Genomic DNA, 21261 nt, shown 5'->3' with positions numbered 1-21261 from the left:
AGTTGAGGTGGAGAGCGGTGGACCCTGGGTGCCGGGAGCACTAGGTGAAGGCACCAGTGTAGCACAATCATACCCCGCCGCTGCGTCCCCGCAAGAGGACAAGAGCACCGGGAGACCCACGCCCTGTGGATGACAAACAGTGAGCTCACGGCCCGCAGCCGACAGTATGGGGTCAAACCTCTCACTCAGCGCCTGCAGGCCAGCGCACATCTGTAGTTGAAAGTCCCGCAGGACAGCCAGAACGGAGCCGCATGTCAGCGGAAGCTGGGCCCCAACATCGGCAGCAATCCGGGACGGCACTGTAGAGCTGGTGTCCGGAAGAGGGAGGGCGAAGTGGGCAGCGGGCGAGACCGAAGTATCACCCCCCAGCCGCGAGCAGGCACTCAACGCCATGTTTTGCCGCTATACGGTGCAATGGCCAGGGGGGGGGGGTCGTGGCAAGGGGTCAATTCCCCTCAAGGCTACGCCGCAACAGGAAAGGTCGACAGTCGCTTATCTTCTCGCCGGTCCCCCTCGCCGCTGGCTAGGCAATGGGCAAAGGGGGCAGCAGCCCCCCGCAGCCCGGTCCTCAGAGCGAGGCAGGAGACTCACCGCACCGGGGCCCACCCCACAGCTCCAGCCCGTCAGGCACAGGGTGCAGAAGGTGTCCGGCCGTCTCTCCCCGGGCTCATCCGGAAACGATCCATGGTGCGAGGCGAGATCGGGGCCGCGGGGCTCAGGTTAGCGCTAGCTGGTCCGGTAACTGCGGAGCTTCCAGGAGGCCGGCAAGGGCCGTAAGGGCGCAGGGTTTCAGTGCCGAGGACAAAAGCACCCAGAACTCGGGCATCCGGGCGGGTTGAGACTCCGGGAAAACAGCAGCGCGGTCAGCGCGTCTTCGCACACGGTGCACCTCGAGAATCGGCGAGGATGGGCATCAGGATAGTAGTCCGAGGCCACGGACCGACGGAGCCGGGCGCTCAAGCGTCTGCTCCTAACCTGAGAAATATTGATATGTTTTCAAAAGGCATGCCGAGGTGCAAACAACCCAGTGACACTGAAATAGGACCCATAATTCTTCTCAGGGGTAATTTTTTTTCTGAAATTGCCACCAACCTTTGGAACTTGTTCATCATTCTTATGAGAACTGAGCCCTCTTATCTCTATTAGAATGCTATTGAAAACGCATCTGTTCCACATGCATCTCAGTCAAACCCTCTACTTCTTAAAGTTTTTTGTGTAAAATAGCGCCTAAAAGATCAAAGTGGTAACCACAGATATCTTGTTGGTGCAAAGTCAAAGTTTAAGGTGGACCGCAATGGAGCGCAAGTAGGATACACAAGATGGTTTGAGCCTAGTCTTGGCTTACCTTCAGACATAGAAGAAGTTTCAAAGAAAAGTTCCTGCAAAGGTAATGTTCAGTGAGGCAAGGCTGCCAGCGGTGTTCAAGGAGGAGGTGTCGACGTCCGTGAGCCCTGGATGGGGTCATGGTAAAGACTTCTGCCTTCTGAATCTGTCACTTAATTGGAAGTTGAAAATCTCCAGCGGGACGAAGCTGCAGGACAGGAGCCCATGAGGCCAGATGTCTTCACTGAGGGGCGTGCTGAACAGGAATTGCTGCTGCAGAGAAGGACGTAGAGAGAGCTACTGAGGGGTCACGCCAACAGCTATGCACCTTAGGCTGATCGTCAGGCAGGTAGATTGGTCTTGATCTTCCATCGGTTCTCTGGCCACTTTTTGGAGAAAAGTTTTCTATGTTCCAACTTTTAGGGGTAGTCAGGAGAAACACCTTCAATACCACTTCCAAGGGGCTAGGACTCACTTGTGGGGGTGGGTCAGGACTCACTCCAGCAGAGGCCAGGTGCAGGGTTCAAGGTCTATTTAGCTTGCTATGTCCCTGTATCTCGCACAGGAGGCCAACCAACTAGCCCTTGGAGTCACTCTGGTAGTCCTGGGTTCAAGCAGCAAGGCAAGCCTCAAGCAGCAGAGCAGTCTGCTGGGGTACAAAACAATCCTGAGCAACAGGTCAGTCCTCTGGTAGAAGCAGGGCAGCCCTCTGAGGTAGAATGGAGGCCTCAAGCAGCAAGGCAGTCTTCTGGGGATGTGTTTCAAAAAACAAGGGGACCCCACACAAATGTGACCTGGGGTAATAGTATAGTTTAACAAAAACAGTGGTCTTGGTGAGGTCTGTAAGATCCTCCGGTTGCAAGGCTACAAGTTATTTAGTTGAAGGTTAATTCAATTGGAGTCATTGAGATACTGAAGCCAAGGTGGATTCAGTTCAGAAATATATGTATGGACACAGAATATTAAAGGAAGGCATCACATTTTATTTAAACATCATAAAATGGAGTAACTTCCGTTTCTTTCATTTTTGCAGAGAGAGAATATACAGTGCTCACACATAAATAAGTGACAGTGCGTGAAGTGAGGTGTTTAGTGACAGTAAAAACTTTACATCGCATTGAGAAACAGATCAAAGGAACCCAAGTAATTTTTACAGTTTTAGGGAACTTTGATATTGTGGTCGACTGCGTTTCGATCTTAGTTAATCAAGATCATCATCAGGACATTACGAAGTGAGAGCACGTAGAATCTAAAATGAGGGAAAGGTATGAGTTAATTAAATTCTGTGTCCGTTGGATTACTGAAAAATAAATACTCATGGCGTTGCGCTTAAGTGACAGTCTGGCGCAATATCAGTGAAGGATGAGGTAACGCTAGTGCCCAAGAAGATGAAGCATAATGAAGAAGTATCACGTGCCTAGGCCCGAAGCAATTAATGTGAAGCTAGGACGCAAAGGGAGTTCATAGACTTACTCGAGTATGGGCGTACGTTCCATGGGAGGGTAGCGCTGGTGAACGTGAAGGCAGTCAGTTGGGGTGCCTAGAAAGGTGATTGGAGGTGCTCCTGGTAACTGCTGTATTAAGGAGGTGAGTAATAGAGTATGGTACCGGTGTAGGTATGGGGAAAGGGGAAAGGCACAAGGGATGATGATTAGCGTGCCTAAGAGGATATTATTTGGGGTGGTGTTGGGAAGGAAGGTCTAATTCGCAACTTGGCATGCGTGTTAAAAATCATCGCGCTGAGCGTCGATGATTAATATGGTGACAACCCGTAGTAAAGGCACCGGAGGGGCAAGGGGGTGAGCCTATATGATTGACCGCAGAGAGAGGTATGGGAGCAGTGGAGGACTTACTGCGAGAGCACTGAATAGATCAGAATGCAGGGTCCGAAGAACAAGGCTTGCTTGGGCCGGGAGGTGGTAGCCGGAATCTTGATCGGGTAACGAAGGCCCGAGCGGAGGTTAGTAGTCGAGTTTCCCAGTTTGTTCTAAGGGGAAAGGTACAAGGTAATTAAGGCGGTGTAGCACCGCAGCATGAGCGGCGTTTCCGCAGGATAAAGACTTACTTGGAAAGAGTTACTTCATGGGGGAGTCAATCCCGGGGTGAGCGCGCTGGCAATAGTCCGGAGCATGTGGCGTGCATGACCGAGGAACGTACTGATAAAGCCTATGAGGTGCAACTGCGCATGTGTCGCCCGCGAGCATAGGGAGTGTCAACCTTGTAGAACCCAGAGGGGGCCAAGGTCAGCCATATTGGGTGAGGCAGTGGTTACGGACGATTCCCAGGGATATAGTTAGCGGTAATAGTATTGCTCTACAATTCTATAGGGTTAACATAGGAAAGAAGCCACAACCTATAAGTGACTCCAGTATGCAGTAGTGTCATCACGAATAGTCATGACAATATGTATTAAAGGGATAATAGCTTTGTTGTACAACATACAATGACAACATTTCATTCAAAATTAAATGTAAATAAAATTAATGAAAAAATGTTGGTGGTAAGGTGTGCACGAGAGATAGCCACTCTATTGCAATCGCGCATAGAGTACAGGTTGAGGAATTCCTATAGTAGGTTTGGTAGAAGAAGGCACATTGTCATCACTGTTGAAATTGGCTTACAGAATCATATTCCACTCATCAATCGTGTTCAAGCCATATTCGATCGAGCGACAGTTGAACATCCATTTGCATTCCAGTCTGTTTAGGATGAGGTTGGGGTCGCCACCTCTATTGTTGGGATGAAGCATGTCGATCACATGCCAGTGGATCTCCTGTTCTGTGTGTCCTTTTTCAATGTAGTGTTCCACAAGAGGGGCTGTTGTGACTTGACATCGAATTCTGCCTCTGTGTTGTCCAATTCTTGCTTTGATTTTTTTTTTTGTGTTGTCTGGCCTATGTATTTTAGGTTACATTGACATAGAATGCAGTAGATTACATTTGTGGAGTTACAATTGGAGAAAAATGTCAAATTATGCATGCCAGTGTCATATTGGAATACTTTGGTGTTACTTGTGGAAGGCCATGCAGCACAGTTACCACATTTAAAATGGCCTATAACAGGAGGCAGTCCAAGAAACTACTGTATTCTATTGTTTTTGGGTGTTGGTCTTTGGGCTCTCACCAAATGGTCTTTGATGTTGCGTCCTCACCTAAATGAGAAGAGGGGGGCTTCATTAGTGATGTTTATGGATGTCAGTAATGGCCAGTGTTTTTTAACCACTTTGGTTATGTTGTTAGTAGCAGGGCAAAAGGTGGTGACGCAGGTGATCCGTGAGAGGACTTTTTTGGGTTTAGGCTCCAGGAGTATTTCTCTGTGAGAGTACCATGCTCTTTTCATAGATCGTTTGACTAGGCGTCTAGGGTAGCCTCTGTTGAGCAGTTTATCACAGAGTGTTTTGGCTTCTTTAAAATAGTCCTCTTTGAGTTTGCAATTCCTTCTGATATGTAGGAATTGCCCGAAGGGAAGTCCATCTCTAAGTGCTCTGGGATGTGCACTTTTATAGTGTAGTAGGGTATTACGTTCGGTGGTTTTTCTGTAGAGGGTGGTGTATAAGATACCCTCAGATTGAATGACGGTCACATCTAGGTAGTTTATGGAATGATTGCTGGAGCTATGTGTGAATTTAAGGTCTGGCTGACAGTTGTTAAGCCAGAGGCAGAATTCTTCAAGTTCCTGATTGGAGCCCAGCCAGATCATAAAGACGTCATCGATGTTTCGATGTCAGCTTTTGATTTTATTACGTTGTGGGTTGAGGTAATTGAGGATAAATTCCTTCTCTATTTCATCGGTGTACAGTATTGCAAAATGTGGTGCAAAAACTGCCCCCATGGGAGTGCCCTTCCTTTGTTTATAATATTTCTCATTGAACAAGAAGTAGTTTTCAGAGAGGGCTATTTGGAGAAGGGAAATTATAAATTCCGTGGGCACCTTGTGTGGACGGGGTCTATTGTTGAGATGCTTTTCAATGACTTTCATGCCTTTGTCTTGTGGAATGTTTGTGTAAAGGGACTCTATGTCCAAAGTGAGTAAGAGTTAGCATGATGGGTCAAAAGTTTCTTTTTCTACTATGTTAATAAAGTGTGTTGTGTCCTTAACATAGGCAATTGTGTCCGTAACATTGTCTTGAATGAAGAAATTAACATATCTCCCTAGGGGTTACAGGATGGAGTCACAGCCTGAAAGGATGGGTCTGCCTGGAGGATTATTGGGATCTTTGTGCACCTTCAGGAGTGTGTAAAGTACAGGAGTTCTGGGGTTTTTGTTGTTCAAAAATAGAAACTCATTGTGGCTAATGTAACCTGCCTCTTCTGCGGCCTTTGTAGATGTTTGTATCAGATTTTTTATGCCATTTAGAGGGTTGTTATTTAATGGAGGCCAGGCCACAGTCTGCCCCTTCCTCTGTTTTGGCTTCTGAATTCTCTTGTTGATCGTCGCTGTAAACCCCACAGTGCAGGTTAAATTAATAACAATTTGACATTTGTTTGCAAGAACTATCATATGATATCTCGATAACGAGTAAGGGTCAAAGGGATAAAGTTTAAAGACTCTATTAGTTGTGAAATCCCCAAGTCAACAAAATAATACACATAAACAACTTTTGAGTCTAATACGGTTGAGAACCTTGACACAATGTTAAAGGTGATGCTAAAGGTAGTGAAACTGCGAAATCATGTATGCCTATGTGTGTATATACAAATATGTATGATTCCCATCATCCACCCGACGTGGTTAGCTTCATCATCTGGGAACCTAGGGACTTTCTCAGAGAACCATCTTCTACTTGAGAATTGTAGATCCTGGTCTCATGAATCTCCCAAACCATTCAATGGTGTGATGTTGTTGTTTGATGAAGATAGGGTGAGATGGCTGCAGTGCTTGTGGAGAGTGCTAGTGTGTGAGTGCTATTTAAAAATTATCTAACAAGGCACTAAGAGAATTTTATTGAATCGCTACCTTGTTGACAATATCTAAAAACAGTGCTGTAACAGTTTCAAAAATATAATAACTGTGTTGGGGATGGTCTACATGTTTCTGCTATCGGACGGAATTCATCCAAGCTTTCATCAGGACCAATAAAGCTACTGCAATAATCAATAGTGCCAAAGTGACTAAAAAGTGATATATACAACCTGGACCCAAGTGGGGGCCAAGAAACTCCGTTGGAAGTAGTTTTACTTCACTGACCTGCACGGATAGGAAAAGAAGAGAAAAGAAAACACAACATGGCAAAAACCAGTGACATCGTGTTATTTTCAAGGTAAACATGTAGCATCCAGAAAAATATCAAGTATGCAAATACTCATAAATGTATTAAGACTCTCTTAAGTCTGTCTAATTTAGTTAGGTAACAAACTTTTAGGCACTTACCCAATTAGTGGTGGGTGTGCACCTCACCTCACCTGGCAACTGCTCAGGTTTTAGGAGGCCCCGCTCTGTAAGAAAATCAGAGGGTTCAACAAAATTAAAACCCATAAATTGGGTTGTTTACTTGGCACTTTGGCACTATTGATTATTGCAGTAGCTTTATTGGTCCTGATGAAAGCTTGGATGAATTTCGTCCGATAGCAGAAACATGTAGACCTTCCCCAACACAGTTATTATATTTTTGAAACTGTTACAGCACTGTTTTTAGATATTGTCAACAAGGTAGCGATTCAATAAAATTCTCTTAGTGCCTTGTTAGATAATTTTTAAATAGCACTCACACACTAGCACTCTTCACAAGCACTGCAGCCATCTCACCCTATCTTCATCAAACAACAACATCACACCATTGAATGGTTTGGGAGATTCATGAGACCAGGATCTACAATTCTCAAGTAGAAGATGGTTCTCTGAGAAAGTCCCTAGGTTCCCAGATGATGAAGCCAACCACGTCGGGTTGATGATGGGAATCATACATATTTGTATATACACACATAGGCATACATGATTTCGCAGTTTCACTACCTTTAGCATCACCTTTAACATTGTGTCAAGGTTCTCAACCGTATTAGACTCAAAAGTTGTTTATTTGTTTGCAAGACCCTTAACAAGCGCCATCCAAAAAAGGAATGTGCGTGTTAATCTAGTAATTATGGCGCTTAAAGTGTGTGTGTGTGTTATAAACAAATCTTCAGAAATATGCACAACATATCAGTCCTGTGTTCTAGCTAGTCACTGTTTGATGTTGGTAATTGTATCAGAACATGTCTTTTAAATTGAGGATGCGCGTTGGTGTTTTGATGCTCCTCGCGCGGTCTCCTTTTTCCTGCTCCGACGTTCCCTCTGTTGCTTTACAGACACTAGGGGCGGGGCAATCTTGCACCCTTAAGTATAGTTTGCTGTATATTATTATAAACACAGCCGGTCCTTTTAAGGTATTATGATGGATCAAGCCGTCTGTGATGTAATTCCAGCTTTGAACAGGTGGAGAATTTCACCGTAGTCCACGAGGTGACGCGGTGACGCAGTGACGCAGTCCCTGCGGTTCCACGGCCGACTGCTCGCAGAAAGGTATAATTTAAGCATCACACTGAGCTCTGCCTGACTGAACACATAAGAAGTTCACATGGTTTATTGAAGGCTGGAGCTTGCACATATAGGGGGCCCAATAATTTGCAGACGCTTGGAGCTCTTTAATTACTTTGTCTTCAATAAAAACCCAGCACTCTTTGCTAGACACAGATGTATTACTGCTTGTAAACGCGCAGGCTGTTTGCTAACTTTACCTTAGAAATGAGCTGCGAGTTACAGACGTTTTAAAACATGTTTAACAGTATGCAGAAGATCGCCTGCGCATGTGTGACGCAAAGTAGGACTGAAAAAACGAAAAGAGTTAGTATTCTGCTCACTACGATTGTTGTTGTTAAAAACAAACCTACACTCTCTTTATAATTACAAAAACCAGTAATTCACTTTCTCCTTTATACTACGTGTGCCGAGACCTTGATTTCCACAGCAGCCCCAAACGCCAGAACTCATAAGTACATTGATCTGCTGAAGGCCTCGTGTGCTGTAAGTTGACAAGGGATAATGCGGATATAAAAGTGTTTTAAAACCTTCCTAGGCTTTTTTTAAGCTTTGTAGTTTGCAGAAGATGTTCTTATATAGTTGTGCCTTTTTTCCATCCTCCAAGCTGGCCTATTTTCTCTGTCGCGTGTGATCCACTCACTCAATCCCTTTGATCTCTCCCTAGGTCTGTGTGATTCTGCCCCCCCCCCCATGAAACGCCCCCATCACCTCAAGTTTTGCACAATTATTTTACCTATGTTTCTATTATCTCACTTGCTCTAGTGCACTATAGCTTTGGCAAGTGCTTATGCATCATCTGTTGTGAGACCCTGCCTATCCCGTGGAATGAGCACAAATTCCCGTTGGGGCACTGCGAATGATTGACGTCTCAATGCTCCCAACATTCCCTGCCGCTGCCAGTAGTGTAGTGGTCTTGGTTCTAGGCCTGGCAGCAGGGAAAGAAAGGGGTGATGACAGGAATTTCCTACATTGGGGATCAAACACTTGACTTCCCGAGCGGGTTGGTGGGGACTGCTTCTCTTTTAAGTCTGAGCACTAGCACTCCTGGTAGTAGGGTGGGAAAGCTAGAGACCAAGGGCATCATTAGGATGGCGGGCGGACTTTGTCCTCCTGCCAACCTTTCGTAGAATGGGAGCGCCCACCATAGGTGCGGGGATCCCGTGTGTGACATTAGGATGCGCCCGCTATACTGGCGGGCGCATCCTGCATTCTTGATATTGCGGCGGGTGGTGCTCTCAGCACCGCCCGCTGCAATGCCAAAAAGGCATGTCGTGCAGTTCCATGCACAACGTGGCAGGCATCGCGCGGTGCCTGCCACGTTGTGCCTGCAGTTCCATGTTGTGCATGGAACTGCAGGGGGGTACCATAGGTACCGCCCATGTGCACCCCCCACCCCCCAGAATCGCTGGGGGCCGCAATGGTGAGAACCGCCTGCCGCAACACCCCACATGCATCATAATATGGATGGCGGTGTCTACCAGACATCGCCACCATATTAACAGCTTTTCCGCCCGGTAGGCAATCGGGCGGATTGCCTACCGGCGGAAAACCGGCAGACGGTCTTTCTGTCCGCCAGGGTCCCCACCGCCATAGTGATATGGTGGGGGGGAATTGGCATGCGGGCGGGCACAAATGTCGGGCGGATCCGCCACCGCCATGCGGGCGGTGGCGGCGATCAACCCGACATGCTAATGGGCCCCCAAGTGGCTACTTGGCCTATATCCATGTGTAGGAATTTCAGTGCGGTGAAGATATGATTGGCGAGGGAGAGATGAACATAGCCTGTTGGCTTAGTGAGCAGATATCAGAGGCAGAGGTGTCCACGACTTAGTCCATCCCATGTGGTGGATGAATTCGGATAAGAGGCTCTTATATCAGTTGATGGTCTAACCAGGATTAAACCTTTCTCCTGGCTTCTTGGCATCACCCCATTGATTGGTGTTTATTTTTCTAATCAATTAGCCTTAGTCTGCCTTATATAAACCGGCCGGTACTGGAACTGGGTACGCTTCCTGGTGTTCAGTGTATTTTGCTTACGGGTCCCAGGATAAGCATCTTTACGCCAGTCGGCTGTTATGCTGCTCATACCCTTGTAGAAATCACCTTTGTAGAACAAAAGCTGAGCAGGCTGCAGCGTTAGCACAATAAAGTTAGCCTCTCCCATATGCCAGTCGATGACCAGTGCCCTTAGTGGTAACATTGGCCCTTTGAGCCTCATGGATGCCTCTCTTGGTGTCGGGTAGTTTTTTGTTTTTTTTGGTGTGGGTGGTGCCAGATGCCCACTACCCTTCTGCAACATCACAAAAGCCCATTTAGCCCTAAGACACTCCTTGACACCAAAATGGCTCCATATGAGCTGCCACCCACAATTTGATGCCAAAACAGCTTCTCTCACTTTTCAACCCCAATGTGACCTTAAAAAAGCTTTGTGCCCTCATTGTGATCTCAAAAGGGTTTACTTCACCCAAGAGAAGCTTCACATGGCTCATTATCCTAACCGAGATCAATAAATCTACTTTCATGACACCCAACCTCCACCACAACTGCATAAAGCATCTCTGGCCCTGTGGCATTAACAGTTTCTCTTTAGCCACATACCAAGCCATGCACCACGGCCATACAAATGGCTGTCTTTGGCATGTGCCTTATTAAGTGGCCTGCGAACTCTGCACACTCTCAGTTTTCTCCTTGTTCACTTAGGGGAAAGGATTTGCAGTCAAGTGCATTCCTCTGTAAATGAAGAATGCATAATCCACTCCTGGCCACATCCAAGATCAGAAATGTTATACTATAACTACATGCATGTTTGCAATTGAGTTTTTCACACGCAGCACATTTTGTACATTTATGCTTCTTTTGTGAATTGAATTTGTACCTGCACAACACATTTAATACCAATCTGGGCAAAATGCAGATTGGAAAAAAATCCTCAGTCTCACTACATATTTCTGCAGAATACTATCTGATATCTCACAAACACTGTTTCCTGTCCCAAAATCAAGCTACAAGACTAACTAAAGCAGGGGTGTCCTGCTAAGGTACAAAAGTCTAAGCTAAATGCCAGATTTTACCAATATCTGGATTAGATATATGTATTTAAAATCGATGTAAAGGGAAATGATCTACATAGTGGGTTTCTTGAAAATATCTTACACTGTCCCATTCTGGTTGAAGTAAGGCAGGATCTGGTCATCATTCTGGATTGTATGCTTTTTAATCACTGAAGCGGTCCCTGACCAGTTTGGGTCCATCTGGGCTCCGTCAGTAGGGTACACTTGAGTCTTATGTCACAGTAACCACAGGACCTAGCTCTAGGATTTCCCAGTAGGCCAAATTCATTCTAGGGTTGCTTGTGCTCCTGTTGAGAGGGGACCTGTCCTGGCAGTTTGGGATGGACTGCTCCTATGTTACCAGATCCAAGACTGATTTGTATGTGGCTGGTTCCTGTATGAGATGTCACGGTGTTAAAAAAAAAAAATGATGGACTGGGATTCAACCTTGAATAATTACCAGTGGCTGAGAATAATCCAAACATTCCACCATCACTTTTGTGTTTCCTTCCTAAAATGGTTGACCAATTTTTTCAGCATGTGGAAGTATCTAATAAAACCATTGTGTTCCAATACCTGCATTTTTTTTCTTTCTGGTGTACATTACCTCTTATTGCTCTACGTTGGCTAGGTCTTGAAATATATAATGTATGTATTGTTGCAATTAGTGTTTCCTCTTTGAGTTTGGTGAGTTTTAATTCCAAAATGCAATGGGATCTATAACTGAACCAATGTTCATACACCTCCCCACCACGGAGTCCTGAGTGAGCTTTTTTCTTATATTATAGGAGATATATTTTGCATAGCTATGGTTTGTCTTTCTTCAAATGTGTATTAAAGTTTGAGAGGCAATCGTAATCTAAGTTTCTCAAAATCTGTGTTTAGGTATAAGCTCTCGCCAAGCTGTGTTCCTTCCTTTGGTTTTCGTCACTCGCTGTCCCTTACAGATAAGGTCGACCGATTCAACGAAGAGGTACAGAAGCAGAAGGTGTCCCGGAACAGAGATGCACCAGAAGGTGGCTTTGATGCCATCCTACAGGCTGCTGTCTGCCAAGTAAGTAGTTTTTCATTTACGTGCCTCCAAATCATATTTACACCACAAACATCTCAGACCTTGAACTATATTGCCTGCTGATGTTTTTTCAACAGAAGTTAAAGTTAACAGTAAACATCATATTGTCGCTCTGCACGTGAGAAAAAGCGTCAGGCAAAATCTTAAATTAACGTCATAGGAAGTAGCAAATGTAAAAGTGTTATTATTTTATTGATTCCGAACACTTTTTGACAATAATTTTTGACATACGTTTACTTCAATTAGCCCAGCAAGGCCTCATTGAAAAGAATTTCGAAGGGCGAACACCATTAAAAAATTTTTTTTTTAACAAGGCTGCCTTTTTGCCAGGTGTGTACACCTTTACTTAAAACACAACAAAGAAAAGCAGAACTTGAGGTAACTGACCTAGAAACTTCATTACTCCTATTTGCCCCTTCTCATCGATGGATACTATGCAACTGTTAGTAACATGGCCTGAAAATCCACCAGTGTGCCCAAATCTTTTGAGGATTAGGGGGAGGACCACATTTCCTATATGCTGAATCTTCAGTCTTTGCATAGTAGTCTGTTCTTCTGAGTCAACCGGAGGGTTCCCTCTTGATGCCAAGTGACTCCCTATATCGCATTTCATGATATTCAGACCAAAGGCAAGAAATGTTGTCTGGTTTTAAATCTTACAGTGATTTTTGTTTGTCTTGGGAGCTATCGTGTGGGTTTGGGTGTGCTTTGAGTTGTATTGCAATACTGCGATTTTCTTTATGACTGCTTTTTCATATACTGTGATTTCAGAAGGTAACTGATGTTAAGGAGACCGGAAAAATGATTTTTACAGTCCTGTCTGATCCGTGCATCGTGAAAGACCTTAAGTCTAATTTTAGAAAATAATTTTATTAATTCCAACCTCAAGATCTGTCCATCTAATGCACAGGTCGTCAGACTTGCCATGCCCAGCTTAAACAAAGTATTTCAAAGTCAGGCAGGCCCACCTTCAAAGTATTATGGCCGGAAAGGTGGTGGGGAACAATGACTTGGGGCTTATTAAATTATGTCACGGATGGTACAAAAATTAGGGAAAAAGTTTAATAGCCAGTGTGTCTTTTACATTTGAAATATAAACATATAACAAGAAATACTTCTGAAGTGATTTGTTCTTCGATGGCAGTGCCGTTTAAGCTATCCGTAAATATCTCATAAGGAAAACAACGGCAGTACTCGCACAAAAAAAGAACATATTTTCAAAGTTCTTGATGGTGATCCTTTTGAAATCGAAATTAACTTTTTGGGGAAACGTCAGGAAGGTGTTCTGGGCAGGTGAACCCAATAAAGTCAATGGGAGGGGTATCCTTTATTTCCAGGGTGATAAGTCCAAAGTTGGGGGCTTCTCTCAAAAACAAAAGGTGAAGTGAAATATATGCATAAAGCAGAAACCTCCATTTGGCATCGCTCCAACCAGGACTGGTACTCGCCAATAGCCTTCAGCTGTGGGTTCCATGTGAAACATGACTCAGTAGCCTTCCTAGTGCATTCTGGTCAATGTGGTCCTTCTTTTGAAAAGTTGCAGTTCACGCAGTGAAACATAGCTTTACAGCTAATAATTTCTTCCAATCTTTCATTTTCTTAGTCCCTGCCACATGCTTCTCTCTTCATGAGCTCTTTTGTGAACACTGCCGGTACTCAACACTACACCTGTTTGCAACATAACATTTAAAGAGCACTGCCTTCTTACCTGTAACATATGCATGTTTATGCACAGCCCAATAGCAACAGTTGCAGCGTCCATGAATGGACAGATAAAGTATACCTCAGAGGTGCTTCTCTTTAGTTGTCTAATTTGTAGCACATTCACTATGTTTGCAACACATCATTCAACAAAGAACTGTAAACACAGGACTTGGTAAAGAAACAAACCCCTGAGACCTATGTCTCTAATCCATTAATGCAGCAGCAGCTGAAAGAGGCAGGTCTTTCATCTTTATGCCCTCTCATCTTTGTTAAACCAGCAGATCTGAGATCTGTTGCTTCAGTCTTTCATTAAATAGTTTGACCTCAGTAGACATGTCGCTCTCTGCTTAGACAAGGAGATCTGATATGCTGCAGCAGACACACACACACTGCCCCTCTCCCAGAGGTCGAAGTGGGCAGGATCGGAGGGGCACGACGTGCACATACTTTTTTGATTTATGAGAAACCGTTCCCATACTTTGTGTAAAAAGAGGGACCGTCCCGGGACGCTTTAATTGTGTTAGTTTAAATGCTTCAGGTGATGTGTCCTTCAGTGAAACCGAAGTCGGGCAGACAGCTAAACAAGCCTTCCAGCCAGGGTGCCTACTTGCCTGAAAGAAATGTAAAATCTCAGCATTTCAAATCGATATTAATCCCCACATAAGGGTAGCCTTAGTACTTAACCCTGGTTTATTAATATCAACTTTTTGCAACTGACCACAATTCAAAAACACTGTCTTTCAAGATATGTCTGCGGAAGAAGAAGAACGTGGAGATACCACAGAAAGCCAGTCATTTTTAGGATTAACACAAATGGCCACCAATGTTCCCTTACCTCATCCCCTCCAGAGGTGTTTATCTGAGATAGTTGTTCCGAGCCCTTACCCGCTCTGCAACTCCCCCCAACATTACTTCCAAAATAAGGAGCATTCGCCAACTGGGACCCGTGGGAGGACCAAGGCTCTAACATTTCTCTCCCGGGTGAAAACATGGGGGCATATTATCAAGAAGCTGCGTTAAAATTATCGCCGCTTTAGCGGCAGAAAAGTGCCGCTAAAGAGGCGATAATGTGCTTGATAATATGCCCTTGAGAATTCCCATAGAAGCCCATGTTCTGGTGTCAACATGGGCTTCTATTGGAATTCTCTGCGGCATATTATCAAGCCCATTATCGCCGCTTTAATTTTAACGATGTGCTTGATAATATGCCCCCCAGTTCTTTCTTTTGTCCTCTTTACGTTTTACAGAGAAGTGAACCAAGTGTGTAAGACCCCATGCAATCATCTCTCCTTTCACATCTGGTAACTCACCTTTCCCGCACAATGTCTCAGGATTCAAATTGGGGGAAAAAACACAACACGACTTTCTCACATGAGCACCTTCATTTTTCCAAATTATCATAGAGAGTTTTACATATTTTGTTTTTCCAGTTCTAAGATCTTTCCTTTTAATATGAAAAGTGTGACAGCATGAACAAAATACACATGATAAATTATTATTTCGATGTTTTCTCTCAGCTCTGAAGAGTTGAATGGATTTTCTGCTATCAAACTAAACTGTCTGATGTTTTAGTTTCTGCTTTAGCGTTTACTTCCTGATGCTGATTTCTTAGTGTAGGTGACAAGGTGGACTATTGTAAATCAGGGGTGTAATGTACAGGAGCGGCCGGCGTGGCTCACGGGTGGGCGTGTGGGCATGGGGTGGTGACGCGGGCGGGGGTTCAAGCGGGGGGTCGCACAGGGAGGGGGTCATAATGTAAAAAAAAACAATTAAACCTAGCTTTTCGCTGGGTCCTGCGTCTTCACTGCTCCTCCTCTCTTCCTCTGACAGGAACAGGAAGCAGGCAGCCAGGCTTCCTCCCCTAAGCTAATCACAACTCTGCATGCAGCGTAGCGATTGGTCTGGAGTGCTGTGATATGGCGCTCTGCCAGGGGCTAGAGGGGTGTGCATGTTCTGGAGAAGGTCAAAGTGAGCATGACTGGTTTGGGCAGCCCGCGAGGCCCGACCAAGCAGTCTGTGCGCACTTAGGAGTGGGCAAATCACTCCTCCCCCACCCTGCTGTGAGAGCAGAGCAGCCCCGCCCACCCGCCCGCAAAGCAGACATAAAATGGTAATAACTGAAAGTTATCACCATTTTCTGTTTTGGCTTCTCGCACAGCGAGAAAGCAGTAGGGCGTCGCTCCTCCACCATAGCGGAGAAGCCGCCCCTGGTAACGTAGACCCCTGTGGAGCAGTGTGGCCCACTAAAAGACAAGGGGTCCTCAACCCTTTAGGGGTCCCCATTCCAGCCAAGGCTAATGTATATCTATGGGATATTGGCGACTCAGGGGCCTCTCATCACATTCTGCAGAGTGGACCCAACATTTTGCCTTCCGCCCCTTGATGAAGCTATACATTTAGATTTAGCAATGCAAAAGAGAAATAGTTCAGAAAGCAAACACTGTCATTTTTTCTTCAGAATACTTGACGGATGTATTACTTGGTGGTTTTGCTCAGAACTTGGCATGGATTGATAACGTTGAGATTGAAAGGATTCAAGAATATGCCTAGTTTAGTACTCATTGCTCTTTAACTCAGTACAAAAAGATTACTTAAGTTTCCATTTTATACTATCCTATATGATTGATGAGCGCATGGTTTTCAGAGCAACATCTTTGTTGCACTAACCCTTTCTCGTGGATTTCTCCAAAATATCTTACGGGATATAATGTAATGACAGCTCAGTTCAAGAACGGGTTCCAATTTCCTAAAAGGCATCTGAACATTTCAGTCTCAACCAACCACAAAGCCGCTTGCCCTTTTCCGGTTAGTATCCAGTTTTTGCCCTTCATTTCAGGAAGAATTCATTGGGAAGTTGTTTTACACAGGCCCCTTAAATCATTTGTTCATACCAGAGTTCCGTTGTTGGAGGTCTTTACATTGCTGCTATGTTACATATATTGTTATAGTGAATAAAACAGATCCTTTTACCTATAGATGTTTTTTATTTTTATCTATTTTTCTAAAATCTCAGGGATTTAGCATTCCTGAAAGGCGTATTGCTCGCCTTTTTAGATGGTGATAATTTAAATACAAAATCTTGTTCTAAATGTTCAAGGTTAGCCCAGGGGCTCATCTATTTGTGGTTCAACGGATGAAGTGGGACTGGTGCACACCAAACCCGCGTTATTGTCATGTGGAACTGTTTTCATTCCTTTCACTAAAGGCCCTTTGCACCCACTGGGCTTGCTAAGCGTTTGGAGGATACATAAAAAGCTTGGTTTGAATAACCTTAATTCTTCTTCAGATAAGAACACGTTTTGATCATTAATTATAATGACCTGTTTTCCTTGATATTTTATTACTTAAGTGAATGCAGATTTTGTGGGTGTATACAGCAGTCACTGACAGCATCCAGTAGAATTACCGCATGTTCTTTTTTCACACGTTCAAAATTTATGGTTGGAGTCATTCACCAATTCTTCACATTTTGCACCAATTGCAATTTTTTTTAGCAACTTCCGCAGCCCTTTGCTTCGTCCAGTCTCGACCAATAAACAGATCAGGTTTTTTCAGATCTTATTTTCTTAGATGGTGCTTTAGCGGCCCTTTGGGTGTCTTGTTTTGAAAAACATAATCTAATTTTGTTTTTCACATATAGCAAAGAATTCAAAATAAATCGTATCACTTAGAAATACGTTGGCACTCCTCTTCGGGACCTTGTATACATTACAGTTAAACCGCAAAGTATAACCATACTGTCCATACAAAGTGCATACTTTGTCTTGTTTAATTCATATTTGTAAATTAAAATCACTGCGGATAACGTGGTTGTGCAAAAATAATAAATAACAAACTTGTGCCTAAGTATACAACCTACGTTCAGAGCTCCCAAGATAGCCCTCATAGAATACCATGGCCTCTTTGTTTAAATGTATCACTAACCTCTTCCAGATGTGCAGGAAAAATGATGTCAAGCTGGGAGTACCAGCTAAGCCAGCACATGAATTGAAATTCCATCCATTCTACCACCCATACACTCACCCTGATCGCCTACCTCCCATCCTGTTGTTTTGTTTTCTTCACACCAGGCATGTATAGTAGGGTGACCAGATTTTGAAAATGAAAAACAAAGACTGCCATAGACATAGAAATAGGACTGTGTTTTGGCTGGATATATAGATATATATATAGATAGATAGATTGATAGATAGATAGACAGACATTATAATCAATGAAAAAACAAAGGTTGGAGATAAGTTAAAGTTAGAAAAACTTTATTATTTCTATAAAAACCCAAGTTAAACTAGACAAACATTAGGAACTCTAAACTTATAGTTATAATTGGAGTGGGGTGAGGTAGAGTGGAATATAAAACAGTGTAGAGGCGTGGTCTGTTGTCCAAAGAAATAGCGTAGAATGGAGTGGTGTACAGTGGAGTGGCATACACTGGAGTGGTGTAGAATGGAGTACCATCTAGTGTAGTGGCATACAGTGGAACAGCGAACAGTGGAGTGTCGTAGAGTGAAGTGGCATACAGTGAAATAGCAAAAAGTGACGTTCAGTGCATTGGGATAATGGCAGTGCCATAGAGTGGAATACCATGTAGCAGCCTAGAAGCTAGTGGCGTGCAGTGGCATATACTGCAGTAGCGTAATTGGAGTGGGGTAGAATGGAAAACATACAGTGGCATAGGTTGGAGTTATGTACAGTGTAATAGCGTAGACTGCAGTGGTGTACAGTGGAGTGAGGTAGAGTGGAATAATGTACAGAGGAGTGGAGTAGAGTGAAGTTGCATACAGTGTAACAGTGTAGAGTGTAGTGGAATAGAGTAGGGTACAGTAGAATAGTATAGAGTGTAGTTTAGTGGAATGGGGTACAGTGGAATAGCACAGAGTAGCATTCAGTGGAGTGGGGTGCAGTGGACTGGCATAGAGTGATATGGTGTGCAATGCAGTATGGTAAAGTGGAATAGCATGCAGTGGAGTGGTGTATAGTGGAATGGCGTATAGTGGAGTAGCATAGAGTGGAGTGGCATACAGTGGAGTAGCATAGAGTGGAGTGGCATAGACTGCAGTGGCTTACAATGGAGTGGGGTAGAGTGGAGTTGTGTAGAATGTAATAGCATAAACTAGGGTGGCGTATACTGCAGTGGCATGTAGTGCCGCTGGGTAGAGTGAAATAGCATACTATGGAGTGGCTTAGAATGAAGTTGCGTACAGTGTAATGGAGTGGCATAGAGTAGTGTGTGGTACAGTGGAATAGTGTAGTACAGTGGAATAGAGTACAGTGGAGTGCCATACAGTGGAACGGCTTCCAATGCAGTAGCGTACAATGAGTGGCGTAGAGTGAAGTATCGTACACTGCAGTGGCGTACATTGCAGGGGCTTACAGTGGAGTAGCATCCAGTGGAGTGACATACAGTGGAATAAGGTACAGTGGTCTGTGATACAGTGGAGTGGCATACAGTGGAACAGTGTAGATTGAAGTGGGCATACAGTGGAGTGGAATAGTGTATACTGGAGTACCATACAGCCAAGTGGCTTAGAGGGGAGTGGCATAGACAGGAGTGGTGTACTGTGGAGGGGGTGGAGTGGAATACCAAACAGTGGCGTGGGATACACTGTAGTGGCATACAGTTGAATACTGTAGAGTGGAGTGGCGTACACTGGAGTGGGATAGAGTCGAAGTGGAGTGGCATATAGTGGACAGCGTAGAGTGAATTTGGCGTAGGGTCGTAGAGTGCAATAGCGCATAGTGTAGAGGTGAAGAGTGGAGCAGAGTAAAGTGCAATGGTGTGCCGTACATTAGAGTAGCACACAGGGAAACTGCATAGGGTGGAACAGCATAGAGTGGAGTGCCATACAGTGAAGTTGCATACAGTGTAATAGTGTATAGTGGATTGATGTACAGTGCAGTGGCGTACACTGCAATGTTGTACAGTGGAGCGGCATACATTGGAATAGTGTACAGTGGAGTAGTGTAGTAGTGTACAGTGTACTGATTTAGGTTGTGTTGTGGAGTGGAGTGGACTGGCATGTAGTGGGTTAGCATAGAGTGAGGTGGGGTATAGTGGTGTGGTGTAGAGTGGACTGGCATAGAGTGGAGTGAGGTACATTTTAGTGGCGTAAAGTTGAATAGTAAAGAGTGGAGTGGCATAGAGTGCAATGGCGTACTGTGGAGTGGCATACAGCTGAATCGCATACACTGGTGGGGTCGAGTGGAGTGGCGTAGAGTAAAATAGCACACAGTGCAGTGGCGTACATTGGAGTACCATCGATTGGAGTGACATAAAGTGGAATACTGTAAAGTGGAGTGTTGTACAGTGGAGCAGGGTAGAGTGTAGTGTGGTAGACTATAGTGATGCACAGTGTAATAGCATAGATGTATTGGCATAAAGAGGAGTGGCATATAGTGGAGTAGTACACAGTGAAGTGGTGTACACTTCAGTGTTTAACATTGGAATAGCTTAGAGTGTAGTGTCGTAAAGTGGAGTGGCATATAGTGGGTTAGCATAGAGTAGAATAGCATAGAGTGCAGTGTCTAACAGTGGATTATCATAAAATGTAGTGACAAATAGTGGAGTGGTGTAGACAGTAGTGTTGTACAGTGTAATACAGTACACTGGATTGACAAAGAGTGGAGTGTTGTATAGTGCAGTGCTGTACAGTGGAGTGGCATACAGTACAATAACATACAGTGTAGTGTCATAGTGTGGAGTTGCAAACAGTGGACAGCGTACAGTGGAGTGGCATGGAATGGAGTGGCTTACAGTATAACGGCGTACAGTGGTGCACAGTGGAGTGGTGTACAGTGAACAAGCGTAGAGTCTAGTGGTGTGTAGTGGAGTGGCGTAGAGTGTAATAGTGTAGAGTGAAGTGTGTTAGTTGGAACAAAATTAACTTGAAAGTGTGCGAACAGATGTCATGTGGCAGGAATATACAATATTAGGTATAAATGGTAATTGTAGGTAGTATGTGTGAATAGTGTAAGTAGTGTTAAAGCTATACTTTTAAAAAACATTTATATATTGTGTAGTGGTATACCGTGGTAAATCTGCATTATACGGCGGTACATGGGGATGAAAAATCTGTGTGTGATTGGCTAATGGCTGTGTTTACCAAAGGTAAAAGACAGCCATGTAGTTTTCATTACAGTTTTGCTTCGTTCTGCAGTCTGCATTGCGCTGCATTCTAAATTAGGGTCTAAGTTAAAGGTAAGTATTAGGTTTCATTGTTGTTCACTACTTTATTAAAGTGGTAATAGCTAAATAAATGTATGTATAATTTTCAGTATATTTTTATTGCAGTCGAGGGGGAATATCGCATTTTTTTAAGTAGCGCAGTAACTACACATTAGTACAATTTATTTGTAAAAATAGTGTATTATAGTGTATTTCTAATTTGTTTACCTTTTTTTTTGTTTTTACATTTATTTATCGTACCATGGTACTACTAAGGCAGTACCGCAGTACTCATACATTCTTTTTAATTATATGGAAACTTATAAATAGTTTTCCCTACCTATTACCACTTCAAATAAGTGGCAAGTAGGTAGAGGAAAATTATCTAGATCTGAAGGCGCAACACAGAACACAGCCAACCTGTACCTAAAAAC

The 21261-nt window shown here is 44.1% G+C and overlaps 1 protein-coding gene across 2 annotated transcripts in view; it reads left to right on the top strand.

The window, feature by feature from the left end:
- ITGB5 (integrin subunit beta 5) overlaps nucleotides 1-21261 on the top strand; it is a 522259-nt gene that overhangs the window by 243173 nt on the left and 257825 nt on the right. For both annotated transcript variants that reach the window (XM_085647299.1, XM_085647300.1), the window contains one exon: nucleotides 11775-11943. In XM_085647299.1, coding sequence (XP_085503425.1) covers nucleotides 11775-11943 — 169 coding nt within the window. The remainder of the gene's footprint in view (nucleotides 1-11774; nucleotides 11944-21261) is intronic.

Source organism: Triturus cristatus, chromosome 3_2, assembly GCF_964204655.1.
Source record: "Triturus cristatus chromosome 3_2, aTriCri1.1, whole genome shotgun sequence".
In the NCBI taxonomy this organism is placed as follows: Eukaryota; Metazoa; Chordata; class Amphibia; order Caudata; family Salamandridae; genus Triturus; species Triturus cristatus.
Note: the sequence above shows the minus strand (reverse complement) of the source record. Positions and strands in the feature narration are given on the sequence as shown.